Source organism: Phoxinus phoxinus (genome assembly GCF_949152265.1).
Source record: "Phoxinus phoxinus genome assembly, chromosome: 22".
NCBI classification, from domain to species: domain Eukaryota; kingdom Metazoa; phylum Chordata; class Actinopteri; order Cypriniformes; family Leuciscidae; genus Phoxinus; species Phoxinus phoxinus.
Genome location: NC_136897.1, coordinates 25,347,043 through 25,361,941, shown reverse-complemented (window position 1 = coordinate 25,361,941; position 14,899 = coordinate 25,347,043). Strand labels below are relative to the sequence as shown.

The window sequence follows — 14,899 nt, the reverse complement described above, 5'->3', positions numbered from 1 at the left end:
CCGGTCAAACTCAATAAAAAATCGGAATCGGCCTAGAAAATTATAATCGGTGCATCTCTATAATCTTTCTGATTGGCTGGTATCAAACACCATCAACATAATCTGATGTTCACAGATGTTTTATTTATTTATTTCCAGAGGTGGAAAGTCCAGGTTCAGAAAGTAAAAGTCCTCCTCAGTATTTTGTTCCAATCACCTGGACTTGCTAATTAGCACAGTTTTTCAGCCAGGAAATATAACTAATTAGTGGAATCAGCTGACTGAGTTCATGGGTGGAATAAACATATGGCAGGACTTTTACTTTCTGACCCATGGACTTTCCACCTCTGTTATTTTCTACATTTGCCGTAGTGTTTCGCCGGATTTGTGTATTGTCGATGGGTTCAATAACACATACTGCAAAAGGGGGGCCTTGGCCAGAACCTAGTGGTAGCTATTTGGGGGGCCTTGTCATGGAAAAGTTTGGGACCCTAGCTACTTGTTTTAGAATGTTCAGAGAAAAATCTAAAGAAAACATAACATAAACATAAAATTAACATAAAATAAACATTTTATAATTAACATAAATATTAACATTTTATAAACATAAAAATATGTTTAAAACATATTTTTGTAGCTGGTTAGTTTGGTGTAAGTCGTTAAATATCTGGACTGGCAACCACAAAGACTGGAGGTGATGAAACTCCATTCAAGGGATTATCATGAGATTAAAAGCAGTTTTCGCAAGTGGAAATAATCGATTTGCGTTTGCGAGAATGCGTTCTTACCATGACAGAAATATACAAAATGAAATGTCTTAAATTCAGTATTTAGTGAATTCAAATTCTTTGAATTTGTACTTACAATATCGGACATGTACGCCCATACCAGCGGCGGCGCGTTGACGTAAAAAACAAATGTATAATTCGATTCACAAACAAATGACACTATAGAGTCGGTTCTTTTATCGAATGGTTCAAATAGACGAAGCTCAGTAGTTGGTTACTGGTTTAAATTGATGAATCCTTCGTTACTGACTGAATTAAAGGAACCGAATCTGCTAGACCGGTTACTGCACATGTGTTTATTTTAACTGTTCATTGCGTCAACGTTGCTTGACTTCCAACAAGTTTATATAAAAAATAGTGTCTGACTCACTGAACCTCAAATACCACGTCAATGCCTCACTTCTAGGAAAGCCGTATTTACATCTTCAAATGTATAAATCGAGCTGACTAGGGCTACTGTAGGGTAGGCTAGCCGCAACTTTAACATGCACAATAGCCTAACTTAGCCTACTGCGTGAAAAAAAATAAGCGTGAAAATTTAGAGATATGCCGTTAAAGGGATAGTTCACTTTAAAATTAAAATTATGTCATCATTTACTCACCCTCGAAGTTGTTTCAAACCTGTATTAATTTATTTCTTCTGCTGAACACAAAGGAAGATATTTTGAAGAATGTCAGTAACCAAACAGTAGTCTGTACCCATTGACTTCCATAGTAGGAAAAAAAGAATACTATGGAAGTCGAATGGGTACAGACTACTGTTTGGTTACTGACATTCTTCAAAATATCTTTCTTTGTGTTCAGCAGAAGAAATAAATTAATACAGGTTTGAAACAACTTGAGGGTGAGTAAATGATGACAGAATTTTAATTTTAAAGGGAACTATCTATTTAAATAACTTAGGCCAGATATAGCCAATAATTTATCATTTCACAACAGCAGAACAAATCAAACATTAGCTGGAAACATTTTCATTTTAATTACATTTTTTTATCAATACAACTTTTTACAATTTCATAATGTATAGGCATAAAGGGATGAATTCAGGGTGCTTGGGACACTTTTGCCATTGAGATGACACCCAATCAACCTGAATGCACACATACACATTTAATTAATTTAGCAGACACTCATATCCCAAGTGAATTGACATTTGATGTAGCCTACTAAACATAATGTTATTCCCTGATGTTTTATGATTTTATTTCAGCTGTGGGACCTGTGCTGGGTTTGATCGCTGTCCCTCTCATTGGTTCAGCGAGTGATAGCTTGAGAAGTAAATATGGCCGCCGCCGGCGCCCCTTCATATGGGTATTGTGCTATGGGCGTCCTGCTCGGACTCTTTATCATCCCTCAGACGTCCACCAATGTTACCCTGCTCACAAAACAACAGCAGCATTGGCTGAAGGTCCCGCTGCTGGTCCTTGCTATTTGTTTGGTGGAGTTCTGTGGTCAGGCCTGCTTCACCCCTTTGGAGGCCTTGGTTTCTGACCTCTACCCTGGAGAGGAGGAGAGTCGTAAGGCTTTCTCCATCTTCTCCCTCATGCTCAGTCTGGGCGGATGCATTGGCTACCTGCTGCCCGCGGTCGACTGGACCACTTCAGACACCGTGGTCTACATGGGTGGACAAGAGGCCTTCATCTACGTTGTGTTGACCTTCATCTTTCTCACCTGTTTGATGGGTACGACCTTCATCTCTGAGGAGCCGACAGTACGAGAAAGGCTGGGGGAAGTTGAGGTGTCCAAAAAGTCTGAAATCCTGAAGACTTGCTGCTGCAAATGTGTGGAGTTTCCCAGATTTCTGCTTTTACGGAGGACGGTCTCTAGTGTCTTTTCTGCGGTTCCCCGACTCTACTCGCTGTGCAGCCGCATGCCAAAAGTCATAGCAAGGCTGTTCGTCGCTGAGTTGTTCAGCTGGATGGCACTTATGTCCTTTATGCTCTTCTACGCAGACTTTGTCGGAGAGGGATTGTATAACGGGGTGCCCAGTGAAGAGCCAGGCTCCTCAGGAAGAACAGCCTATGATGAAGGTGCAGTAATATACAGAAAAAAAGTATTAGTCTTATTTTCAAAATACGTATATACAGTTTTATATATATAGTTTTACTAATACTATCGATTTTTTATATGTATAATAATATATAAGCATGCAATTTAGAAGCTTGGGGTCAATAATATTACATTTTTTGAAGTAAAAATGTATACTTTTATTTAATAAATTGATCAGTGACAGTGATAACATTAATTTTTAATGTTACAAAAGATTTCTCTGTTGTTTTATATGTTCTATTCATGAAACCATCCGGAAAAATGCATCATGGTTTAAACAAAAATATTACACAGCACAACTGTTTTCAAGATTGATAATAATAATAAATGTTTCTTGAGCAGCAAATAATCATAAATGATTTCTGAAGGATCATGTGACACTGAAAACTGAAGTAATGATGCTGAAAATTCAGCTTTTTGCGTCACAGGAATAAATATATTAAAATAGAATAGTTACTTTTAATTGCAATAATATTTCACAATATTACTGTATTTACTGGAGAGAGAGACTTCTTTAAGGAATGTACGGTATTAGTGACCCCGAACATTTGAACTGTGTATGTATATATATAATATAAGTATTTTTGTGTGGTTCTCTGTCACAGGTGTGCGAATGGCCAGTCTGGGTCTTTTCCTACAATGTGTGACCTCTGTGATCTTCTCTTTGGCTATGGAGCGTATGGTGTTGTGCATAGGAATTAGGAAGCTGTATCTGAGCAGTGTGGTTCTGCTGGCCGTGAGTACAGCGATTATGACCGTATCCCACAACATTACACTAGTCACCATCATGGCCGCAGCTACAGGATACACTTTCTGTGTCCTGCAGATTCTGCCGTACACACTCATATGCCTATACCACTCCAATGCACAGGTAAGGGATCCAAACAAAGCATTATGCAAAAATGCAAAGAGTTTTGATCCTAACCAAATGGATTTCTCAATTTCCAGGTGTTTTTCTCCAACGACAGGCGGATCAGATCGGCTGAGATACAGCAGACAAGATCCAATGGTTGGCCAGGTGGCGCCTCTCATTCGATACCCTTCCAGAGCAATATCAAAAGTTCACAATCAATTGATCTGTCTGTCACCATGGACCCTCGTCCTGCACAACCCTCAGCCTTCAGAGGCATGGGTACAGACATCGCCTTGCTGGACAGTGCATACCTGCTGTCTCAGGTGGTGCCGTCCCTCTTCATGGGCTCCATCGTGCAGCTCTTCAGTGTGACCGCGTACATGGCCTGTGCGTCTCTGCTCAGTGTTGTGGCTGTGTATTTCTCCAGTAAGATCATCTTCGAGAAGGCGGATATTGATGCAAGTAAATGACTGAGATGTTACCTAGTCCTATACTGACAAAAACCATAAAGGCTAGCTGGTTCTGGTTAATGTTTTTGGAAAGACAATGTGCAATTAAAACTGAAAAAGTGAAAACTGGATATTATTAATGGTACACTATTGCTGCGTCCAAAATCGAATACTTCCCTATACTAGTATGTAGTGCACTCTAAAAAATGCTGGGTTGTTTTAACCCAATTTTGGGTCAAATATGGACAAACCCAGCCATTGGGTTACATTTTTTAATAGCATTTTTGATCCAACGTTTGGGTTTGTCCATATTTGACCCAAAATTGGGTTAAAACAACCCAACATTTTTTAGAGTGTATGTAGTATGTCATATTTGAAAAACAGCAGACTAAAAAGTACGCGGATGACCTACTATTTCCGATGAGATTCTGAAGTGCGCATTCGATGGACACTTTACTATCCTATGAGGACACGGGAGAGGATTATGAACGGCTGTGAAGCGACGCAACTGAGGAAAAGACAAAAACACGTTTTGGAAGAAGGATTGATGCTGTATTGACTCAATTTTTATTCATTTTGAAAAAAAAAAAAAAAGTTACATAGTGGTACACAATATGATCATAATTTTTTTGAGCATTAAATGCTATAAATTATCATATTGTAATTAATAGTTCACAATTTATTTGACAGAACTTTTGTTGTCCAACCTGTGGATTACAATATTGTATTTGCAGTATTGAACAATGTTATATTATTATGGAGAGCACTTACACACAAAAAATATGCTGAATGTATGTTTTAAAGAGAAAAATGCAGGCTTTGAACCTTGTGACACTGACACAACCCTGTACCTGCAGAAGAAGTGATGTTTACAGATTTGGTGCAGAGATTATTCATTATCTGAAGATTTTATGATTCTTCTTCTTCTTATTATTATTGTGCTTAATTAATTGGAGAAAAAAGCTGAGTGTTGTAGCTGTGTATTTCTCCAGTAAGATCATCTTTGAGAAGACAGATATTGGTCATACTTTGGTCTTCTTTGAGCATTAAATTATATAAATGATAATTTATATTTTATAGTTTACAATTCATATGACAGAAATGTTATCTAACCTGTGAATTACAATGTTATATTTGCAATCTTGCACAATGTTATACTAATTAAAGGGAGCAATTACACAAGTATCAAGGAATTATTAAGGTACTTGATATGTGTATTGAAGGGCAGAAAAGTAATGCTGAATGTATTATTTAAAATGAGGATGTGTGAGAGTTTCAGGCTTTGAAACAGGCAACACTGTACAACCTGTAAAAAAAGTGATGTTTACATATTTTGGTCCAATGATTTATATTTTTAGAGAAGGATAAGTCTGAAGTTTAGCTGGTTCTTCTTTTATTATTATTATTTTGATTGTGCTTAATTAATTGGAGAAAAAAAGTATCCTATGCTTGTCTCAATGATTTATTTGATTGAATAACACTATAGTTTCCAGATAGATGGATCTATCGAATTTCATTTGAAATAAAGAGTTTATTTTTTATGTATTTGTATTATTTATTTTGGTTCTAAGATATAATGTTGATGTCTCCTAATAAAACAACAAAAGAGTTCAAATGTAATCTGTTTATTCTTCATGCTCTGGATGGGTGGCATCAGTCGGTTCTTTATTATCAGCTACTGCCATCTAGTGTCTATCTGCTGTTTTCATTTTACTCCATCATCTTATTTTATTATTGCCGTTTTCCTCTTTTAGTTCTTTGCAACTATACTTAAATAAAAATGATAATGGCTGCAATGTTTTCTTTTGACCATCTTTGAAAATAAAAAAAATTGTATTTGGACAATAATAATTTTTAATAATAATAATAAATATAATATTACAGCATAATATTTAATCTGTATCTTTATACCAATCTTGTTAACTTTTAACAATAAAATTAAGATTATTTTATATATAAATTATATATTTATTAATACAATATTATAATATATATTTATGTATATAAATTATGTATAATTTAGTATTTACGTGTAGTATTTACGTTTTCTTGAATTTTTTTTTTTTTTTTAAATTTGAATGTTACATTAAAAAAATAACAAACGATCTTATAATTATGGATGCATTCTAAGTAGATATAAAGCATGGTTATATTAATATGTCCCTGGAACATGATTCTGGTTTGAACGGGTTAAAAGTTTTGCTTGAAAGTTATGTATGCAATGCATGTATTATGTGCAGAAATACATTGAGTTTTTTTCTGTTGTTTCGTTGGCTGTTTTTCCAACTCTTATAAATAATTCATGAGTTCTTTTACTCTAACCAATGACGTACCTCGTTTTGGAGCGAGCCTCCGTCACGCAACCAATCAGAAGCCAGGAATCGGATCCGTGCCCTCGAATGCATTGCGATGCGTGTCATGTGACAGGACTCTGCGAGAAATGCCAACATGGAACCGTGGCAAGGACGATGTTCTTCCCAACAATAACACTGAAAGAGACATCTGGATTCATCCTATGTCATACATCCACAATCCGGATATTTCAATCCATATTTACAGAAGGTAATGAGACATAAATATATCGTTTTACGTTCGATAAAGCAAATCGAAGTGTATTTTTTTAACAGAGGGTCAGATTCGATCTAAATGACCCCACTTTGTTGAACTTGACACCTGTTTCTGGGAAGGTCGTGGCCGTGTTGTCCAAAAGCTGCAGTTTTCCTCGGCTGTGTGTTGGGAGCATGTGTGCAGGCCTGTTTTCCTGCCCTGCTGACGCACTTTAGTGAAACACATGTCTTGTGCCTCGTGTGTGTGCGCTGTAGTTCAGCATTGGTGCAGTGTTAATGCAAGTTTGATAATGTAGTTTTTCTTCTAATGAGTTTAGTGTGCATTGTGACTTATGTTGTGATGGTGATTTGTGTTGTGTGTTGTGTGTTGTGATGGTGTTATTACTGACCCCTCCTCTTTCTACTCCATAAACCTCGGTGCTTTGATCTCTGAAAGCGTGGTAATGATGAGCATGGCTGCATGTAAATATTGGCTCGTAATAATATTTGGACACTTCTGCATTTTCATTGCATCAGATACAATATGCAGAACTTAGACATGTTGTAAATAGCTGGCCATAAGCTAATGCTTATTGGATGTATGAAGTAAGTTAACAACCAGAAAATGTGGAAATATATATATATATTTTTTTAATTCGGAAAATATATATATCTTGTTTTATTATTAAAAATATAGTTTTTGTGAAATATATTGCTTGTAAAGTGCGCTTGTGCCACCCGGAAAATAAATGCTACTTGTTTTGATATTTTGTTATCAAATGTAAAGACATTAATCATTGGTGAGTCTTGTCACAAAACCTGTCAAGAACATATATTTATTAATAATTAACCTTTATTTAACCAGGCAAGTCACTTAGCAAGTTGTTATTTTCAACAACAGCCTGGAATAATACAGTATGTCATATTTCACCCTATATAGCTTAAATAAATCATAGCCATCCATAATGTAAAGAAATATAATTATTGTAATACAAAAATGAATATAAATAATACATCAGTAATACTGTACTGCTAATAATGTATTATTTCAATGAAATTAGCAGATTTATTATTTCAATGAAACATAATAGTGCATAATTATATAATTGACCATATATAGTACCAAAAATGTTTTTTTAATATATTTTTAAAGAAGCCTCTTATGCTCATCAAGCCTGCATTTATTTGACAAAAAAAATACAGAAAAACAGCAATATTGTGAAATATTATTACAATTTTAAATAATTGTATTCTATTTCAATATACTTTAAAATATAATTAATGTCTGTTATGCAAAGCTGAGTTTTCTTCAGCATCATTACTCCAGTCTTCAGTGTCACATGATCCTTAAGAAATCATTCTAATGCTGATTTGATGCTCGGTTATTATCAATGTTGGAAACAGTTATGCTGCTTAATATTTTTTTTATAACCTGTGCTACTTGTGTAAGTGTCCAAATACTTTAGCGCGCCACTGTACATTATCCTCATTATTTAATTTCTAACTTTCTTTTTTTTGATGCAGTGTTTACAAACCGTGGCAATATCTTCAGCTTTCCTCTGATTCGCACACCAACAAATGGTCTCCATAAGTGACAAAGCGGTGGCCACTGCTAATGAACTGTTTGCGGACCATGGTTTGGCCACCTTGCCTTTCTTCGAGGTGGGCGGCAGTGAGAGCAGCGAGAGGGGCAGCTCCATCTCGTGCTCCAGTCCCGAAGCGGAAGATGCCGGAGCTCGACTCAGCTACAGCCCGGGCGAGGAAGACGAGGATGAAGGCCCGCTACAGATCTTTTTTGACTCCACTGAGGAGCTGTTGACCCAGGCGCCCAGGCTGCCTGATTTCATACAGCAACTGCCCAGCACCTTCTCTCCAACCCTGGAGGACATTGAGGAATTCTTGATGGAGAAGATGGAGCTGGTGAGAGATGCTCCTCTGAGTCCGGAGGAAATGTCGAAGGGCGATGAGCCTCCCATCCAGCCGTCTTCCCCCAGTGACGCAGAGCCGAAATCCAATACGACCTCACCGGCCCCTGCCACTCAGAGTGTTAACGCCACGGCTAGTGCCGCGCCGATGCTCGTTGGTGCTCCATTTGTGCTTCAGTTGCAACCTCTCCAGCTAAGCCACACCCTCCAACAGCCAGACAACCAATCGGGCGTGACCAACGGGCTCCGAGTGGCCCACCTGGTGCTCGGTGTCCAAGGGGCGCAGAACATTACCCTTCTTTCACCACAGGTGCCCTCAGCAACCTTCCTCCCCATCATTGGCGAGGCCATCAATCAAGACCAAAAGTATGTGAAGATCGCTCCCCTGCCCATTGCCGTCAGGGCGGTCGGAATAGCGGGTGCAGGCCTGGTCAAAGCCATCACACCACGTTCATCCAGGACCTCCACGGAAACCTTGCGGGTGCATAAATGCTCTCACCCAGGGTGCGAGAAGATGTACACTAAGAGCAGCCACCTGAAGGCTCATTTCCGCAGACACACGGGGGAGAAACCCTACCTGTGCAGCTGGCCAGACTGTGGGTGGAGGTAAGTGTTCAAACCAGACGGTTCGTCTTAACATTCAAATCATCCAGTCAAAAACTGATCCTATGTGCTTCCCTAATACACGGGTTTGTTCTTAGAGATTCGTTGGCGCACAAAAAAACATATGTCTGCATATTCTTTCTTAAAAACTTTCTCCATCACTGAAACAACTTTTTTTTTTTTTTTTGGCTGATGTCATCTAGGCCCTTAGAGGCTATCGGTTAATGTTTATGCTATGGCTTAAGCGCCATTCAAAAGTTTGGGGTTAGTATGCTTTTGAAATTTTTTTTTATACATGTTTAAGTCTCTTATGCTCACCAATGCTGCATTTATTTCATGTATTATTACAAGTATTATTACAATGTAAAATAGCCATTTTCTATTATTTTAAAGTTATATATTGAATATATTTTATACATTTTCAGCAGCCATTACTTTAGTCTTCAGTGTCACACGATCCTTCAGAAATCATTCTAATATGTTGATTTGCTGCTTATTTTTATTTATTTATTATTATTATTCAAAAAAATTTTTGAAAACAGTTGTGCTGCTTAATATTTTTGTGGAAAGTTAAACCAATAAAAAAAACATGATTCCATGATGAATAGAAAGTTTAAAATAGCAGCATTTATTTGAAATACACATATTTTGCAGGGTTTTGAATGTCTTTACTGTCACTATTGATCAATTTAATGCATTTCTGATGAATAGAATAGAAAATAGAAAAATCGTACTGTCCCCAAACTTTTGAATGGTAGTTTAAAAACATGAAAATGAATCTCATTAATTTATTTATCAAAACATTTATTTAGAATATTTATCAAATAATAAATATTTATTAATTTACATTTTTGTAGCTATTTTCAAAATGATTTGATTGTGAGTGCAAAATTATTGAAATTTTGTGAGTGCAATCTCTATAAAAGGAGTTTGACACAACTTTTTGAAAGTTAATGAGTAAGCGATAGAGCACAGGGATAGGCAACTCCGGTCTTGCAGAGTTTAGCTTCAGCCCTGATAACAACTCACCTGCCTGTATCTATCTAGTAATCCTGAAAACATTGATTCCCTTGTTCAGGTGTGTTTAATTAGCTAAACTCTGGAGCTAAACTCTGGTTGGAGCTAAACTCTGGTTGGAGCTAAACTCTGCAGGACATTGGCCCTCCAGGACCGAAGTTGCCTATCCCTGCCATAGAGATTAATTGGTCGACTAATGCAGGAACCTTGTACATAAGGTTGAGAGCTGATTAACATCAAGACCTGTAATGAATTGAGCTGACGTGTATGTCCTGCTGTGTTTCATGCTTTAAAGGTTCTCTCGCTCCGATGAGCTGTCCCGCCATCGGCGGTCTCACTCGGGAGTCAAGCCTTACGAGTGCACAATGTGCGACAAAAAGTTCGCCAGGAGCGACCACCTGTCCAAACACACCAAGGTGCACCGGGGTCCTCGCGCCGGCAGACTGGTCAGGGCGAACGTCTGAGCCCGGGATAAAACTGGAGTGTGATTCCTGGAGTCTGAGAGGGAAAGCTATGATATCTAAACGGGCTAACAAGCTGTAACCCTCCGCCTTCATTTTTCTCTCCGTTTCCTCCCCCACTTTTTTATCGTTTATCCAGATGTTTGTGTTTCTTGGTGCTACAGTCAGCTAACTTGAAACTCAGGGATGTGATTGTTAAGCTCAAAGCATATTTCTGGCTTTTTGGTGGGTTAAAGTAAAGCTCACAGTCGATTCGGTCGCGTTTCGTCCGTTGTTGGTGTAGAGATACAGGTTGAGCTGCAACAGATTACGAGATCTGTTTTTTATTGCCTTTAAACCGAGGTTGCAGGAAATCTGGAGATCGAAAGGCCAATACGGAGTATAATTTGAGGAAACTCGTTTCCTGTACATTTTGTGAATATTGTGTTATAGATCTAACCAGGTGAAAATATGAAAGGAATACAGTATTTTGGTAGACTGTAGCACATAAACTGAAGCCAGAATGCTGCAGAATTTCCCTTCCTTTTAAATTAAGACAATATGCACTATGATTTAGGCTATAATATTATGCATTATCAAATATGGCCTTTGTCAGGGTGAATCTCAAGAAAAATGTCAAGAAATGCAATATTTTACCTAAGAAAAAGGAAATGGCATTTTTGTGACGTCGTTTTTATGATAGTTAAGTATATTTAACCCTCAAAATCGTCAGTTGTCATCTCATCTCATTTTCATTATTGTAATCACTACAAAAACATCTCATTTTCAAAAATTGTAATGCCCAAAACATCTCATTATCATATTGTGAAAAAAAAAAAAATCTCATTCTTATTACTGCATTGCTAAAAAAACACACATTTAAATTGTAGTGTACAGTACAATTGTAAGAGTACAAAATGGTCGTTTTAGTTGTTGAAATTAATTTATACAGATTTCTATTATCAAAACAAACAAGAAATGATAAAAAACTGTAATGCGAATGAGATTTTTCACTTAAATGTAATGGGAATATCGGGTGGAAATGCACTTAACTGAGAATAACACCGCAATGCAAACCAATAAGCTTCATTTTATTTTATTTTATTTGACATTTCTTCGCGAGATTCACCTTATTGAAGTACTCTTGATGGAGTACAGCTTTTTTAAATACATTTTTATGATTGGGTCCGATGGTGTTCACAGTGTTTTAAAACTAGTGCTGTCAAATCAATTAACAAAAGTTTGTGTTTATATAATATACGTGTATATATTTATACAGACACGCATTATATAAGCAGAAACTTTCATGTTCGATGCGATTAATCGATTCGACAGCACTATTTACAACATGTTTAACTTTGGACCTGTTTCCGAATGTATCGAATGTTTAGTCCCCACCCCTTGCGCAAACCCAATCGTGGGATCTTCTCAGCCCAATCACATCCCTGCGCCAGCTGAAAGGTATTTATGCATCAAGTTGCTTTCCACGTTTTTTTCTCGTGCCTCATCTCTCTCAGTCTGTTGAGAGCGTATGCCAAAACCGTGGATAACATCACTACATGTATGGAACGAACTTATGTACTGTAAAACATATATAAGCTAGAAACAATTTTCTCTCCGATCTGTAATCACTCAAAGAAAATTGTTTCCTTAATGTCGTCGTAATGTGCTTTGCATTAGATCAATGCATTTTTTTCTACTTAGTGCCGTCACGGTTGATAAGCTACAGTAAATCGCTGAGGACAGTTGTTACTGTTCGTAAAAACTGGCAGCTGATTGCTTCTTGTCGAAATGAAGCTATCTGGACATCCTTTTACCGAAACGTCATTGAACGGGCTACTCTAGCGTCCATGGGACTGTGTTTGAGTTTCTTTCCTGAGAAGGTTCATGCTAATCTCCCACATGGAGTGAATTTGCTTGACATCGTCTTGCCTTTTGTACATCTGGTCTTAACTACTTTATGCATTTTTCCCCCCCCGCTCTACAGTACTTAGTAGCTCATGTAGGCTTTCACGATGCTCTACATACTTAGTATCTGGACTTATCAATACTCTAAAGTTTGTAGCAGTTTCTGAACGATCACGTAGGTACATCCTTTTTAATATCGCTCAAAGAGCATCCTGATTTACAGTGTTTCGATTAGTACTATCATGTACTTCCTGTTTTAAGATAGTCTTTTTTTCTTGTTCTCTTCTCTTTTTTTGAAGGGAGATGTCTGTTTTTATGGGAATTCTAACTTGAAATTCCTTTGCAAGGGCTCATCCTTGATTTTCTGCCACCACCTTCATCCCAATAAAAGTGTTAAATTATTTCCTATACCTATAACATCATGTTAATGCATTAAAGGCTCGTTCACACCAAGGACGATAACTATAGCGATAACGATAAATATATATACGGTAGTTCTAAATATTAAAATATAGCACAACTATACCGATACCCGCACAGAGGAACGATATCGTTGGAATCACTTTCCGAAAAAGTATTTTCAGCTGATGAATCATTGACAGCCAATCAGAATCCATCCTGCTTTAAAAAGATTGAGCAAAGATAAAACTGCATTGTGTGCTTATAATAAACAGAACGATATCAATATCAAACGATATCAATATAGTTATTGTTAGTTATTTTTATAGTTCTTGGTGAGGACGGACATTGACTGTTTTCATTTTACACAGACCATCCAACTATAGCTGCTCTTATACCTTATAGCTGGTCAAATTTAGGTTATATTTTTGAATAACAGAAAAATGCTATTTTCCTATGTAAGAAAATAAAGTAAAAAACAAAAACAAACACAACCTTTTGGAAAAGCTGTGATATGTCACCTTTAAGGTTTAGATGCATCTCGGCTATTTAAAGGAAAGTTCTGGGTTGAATACAAGTTGAAATCACGCTGGTTTGACTTGTCTCTCGATTTGTAAAATAAAGCAAAAATTGCATTTACTGCAATTAATAAACTTACAATGGAAGTCTATGGGGTGATGCATTGTACCTGGTTGCTATGCAAACTACACACTGCTAAAATACACCGTTTTAAAAGTATAGCCACAATACTTACGGTAAATGATATACATAATAGTAATGATAAAATCAATGCAGTTTGTGCAGATGTTATCCAGTATTTCAACACCTGGTTGACCATCACATAATCATTACAAGCAAAGTACTTTTTTTCGGAGTGTTATTTTAGTTATTTACATACTATTATAATAGGCTATTCATTAATATTTTGAATTAGTTTTTATATTTTGAATTCGATTTAGTCATTTTTTTTGTTTTAGCCATTTTTATTTCTGTTCAGCTTTAATTTATTTTTATTTCAGTATTCATTTTAGTCATTATTTTTGCACTTTAACTTATATTTCGGTTAACTGCCAAGGCAACATTTCTTAATTTTCGTTCCGGATTTTTAACTGTAGATTTCTCAATATTTGTATTTTATGTTATTTCAGCCTTATTTTAGTTAACAATAACAAAAATGATTGCAAAAATACCACAGAGAGAGTTTGTGTACAGTATAGCGAAAAACTCACTTGCAGGAATTATGTTAGCAATGCATAGCTTCACATTTCTGCTTTAAAACCCTCCGGAATGTTTCCCCCCTTAGAGTCCCATTATAAGTGCATTACTGCAAACATTTTTGTTTTTACAAACTGAAGGAAGAGTTGATATCACAGATGAACCTGGACCATTCCTTTAAGAAATAATCTTGTTTTGGAGTTGTATGACCAATATACATGTTTTTTTGTTTTTTTTCCCCCTTAAATTTTAAGTCATTGTGCTTTTTATAGATCACATGGTTTTCTTTATAATGCAGAGCACTTATATTTTTTGACGAATGCTTATTGTTGATGTTAGCACACATTTCTGGAGAAGAACTGCAAAGAATCGTCCACAAAATCCTTCTAGTAAAAGCATTAGTCACTGATCTTGTACGGCAGGAATGCTTGGCTTGTGCCTGCATTTATTTTCCATGATTTTTCCTCAGCGTTGGAATCTGTTTGGAAGGCGTGGTGACTGGAACTGACACAGAAGACTAAAATTACACACTTATTCTGCCACTCTTTTCCTAAGCACATGGCAAATGAGTATGAATGTGAAAGTGTTATAAATAAATGACGGTGGTGCCTGGACGGTGTGGTTATAGCAGTGAAATATAGTAGTGGTGGTATTATTGTGCACAATCTATTTGTAATAGTATGATTGGTACCCACAAATAGTACTTCACAATTTGTTTCTGGTGTCTA

At 36.7% G+C, this 14,899-nt stretch overlaps 3 protein-coding genes across 6 annotated transcripts in view; 2 read left to right on the top strand and 1 right to left on the bottom strand.

Annotated features, from left to right (window-relative positions):
* LOC306990797 (uncharacterized protein) overlaps nt 1–863 on the bottom strand; it is a 35,265-nt gene extending 34,402 nt beyond the window's left edge. For 3 of the 4 annotated variants that reach the window (XM_079598062.1, XM_079598061.1, XM_079598066.1), the window contains exon 1: nt 844–863. The gene's annotated coding sequence lies outside the window, so the exon portion shown is untranslated. The remainder of the gene's footprint in view (nt 1–843) is intronic. The other variant, XM_079598065.1, reaches the window with a different exon arrangement.
* A 1,056-nt stretch (nt 864–1,919) lies between these two features.
* On the top strand, nt 1,920–5,736 carry slc45a3 (solute carrier family 45 member 3). Its single transcript, XM_079597317.1, has 3 exons — nt 1,920–2,797; nt 3,422–3,687; nt 3,765–5,736. The coding sequence occupies exons 1-3, from the start codon at nt 2,050–2,052 to the stop codon at nt 4,137–4,139; spliced, it is 1,389 nt and encodes a 462-aa protein (XP_079453443.1). The 5' UTR covers nt 1,920–2,049; the 3' UTR covers nt 4,140–5,736.
* A 779-nt stretch (nt 5,737–6,515) lies between these two features.
* LOC306990445 (Krueppel-like factor 15) lies at nt 6,516–14,804 on the top strand. Its single transcript, XM_079597316.1, has 3 exons — nt 6,516–6,680; nt 8,189–9,195; nt 10,505–14,804. Exons 2-3 carry the CDS (start codon nt 8,243–8,245, stop codon nt 10,671–10,673), a joined length of 1,122 nt encoding a protein of 373 aa, XP_079453442.1. The 5' UTR covers nt 6,516–6,680; nt 8,189–8,242; the 3' UTR covers nt 10,674–14,804.
* The last annotated feature ends 95 nt before the right edge of the window (nt 14,805–14,899 follow it).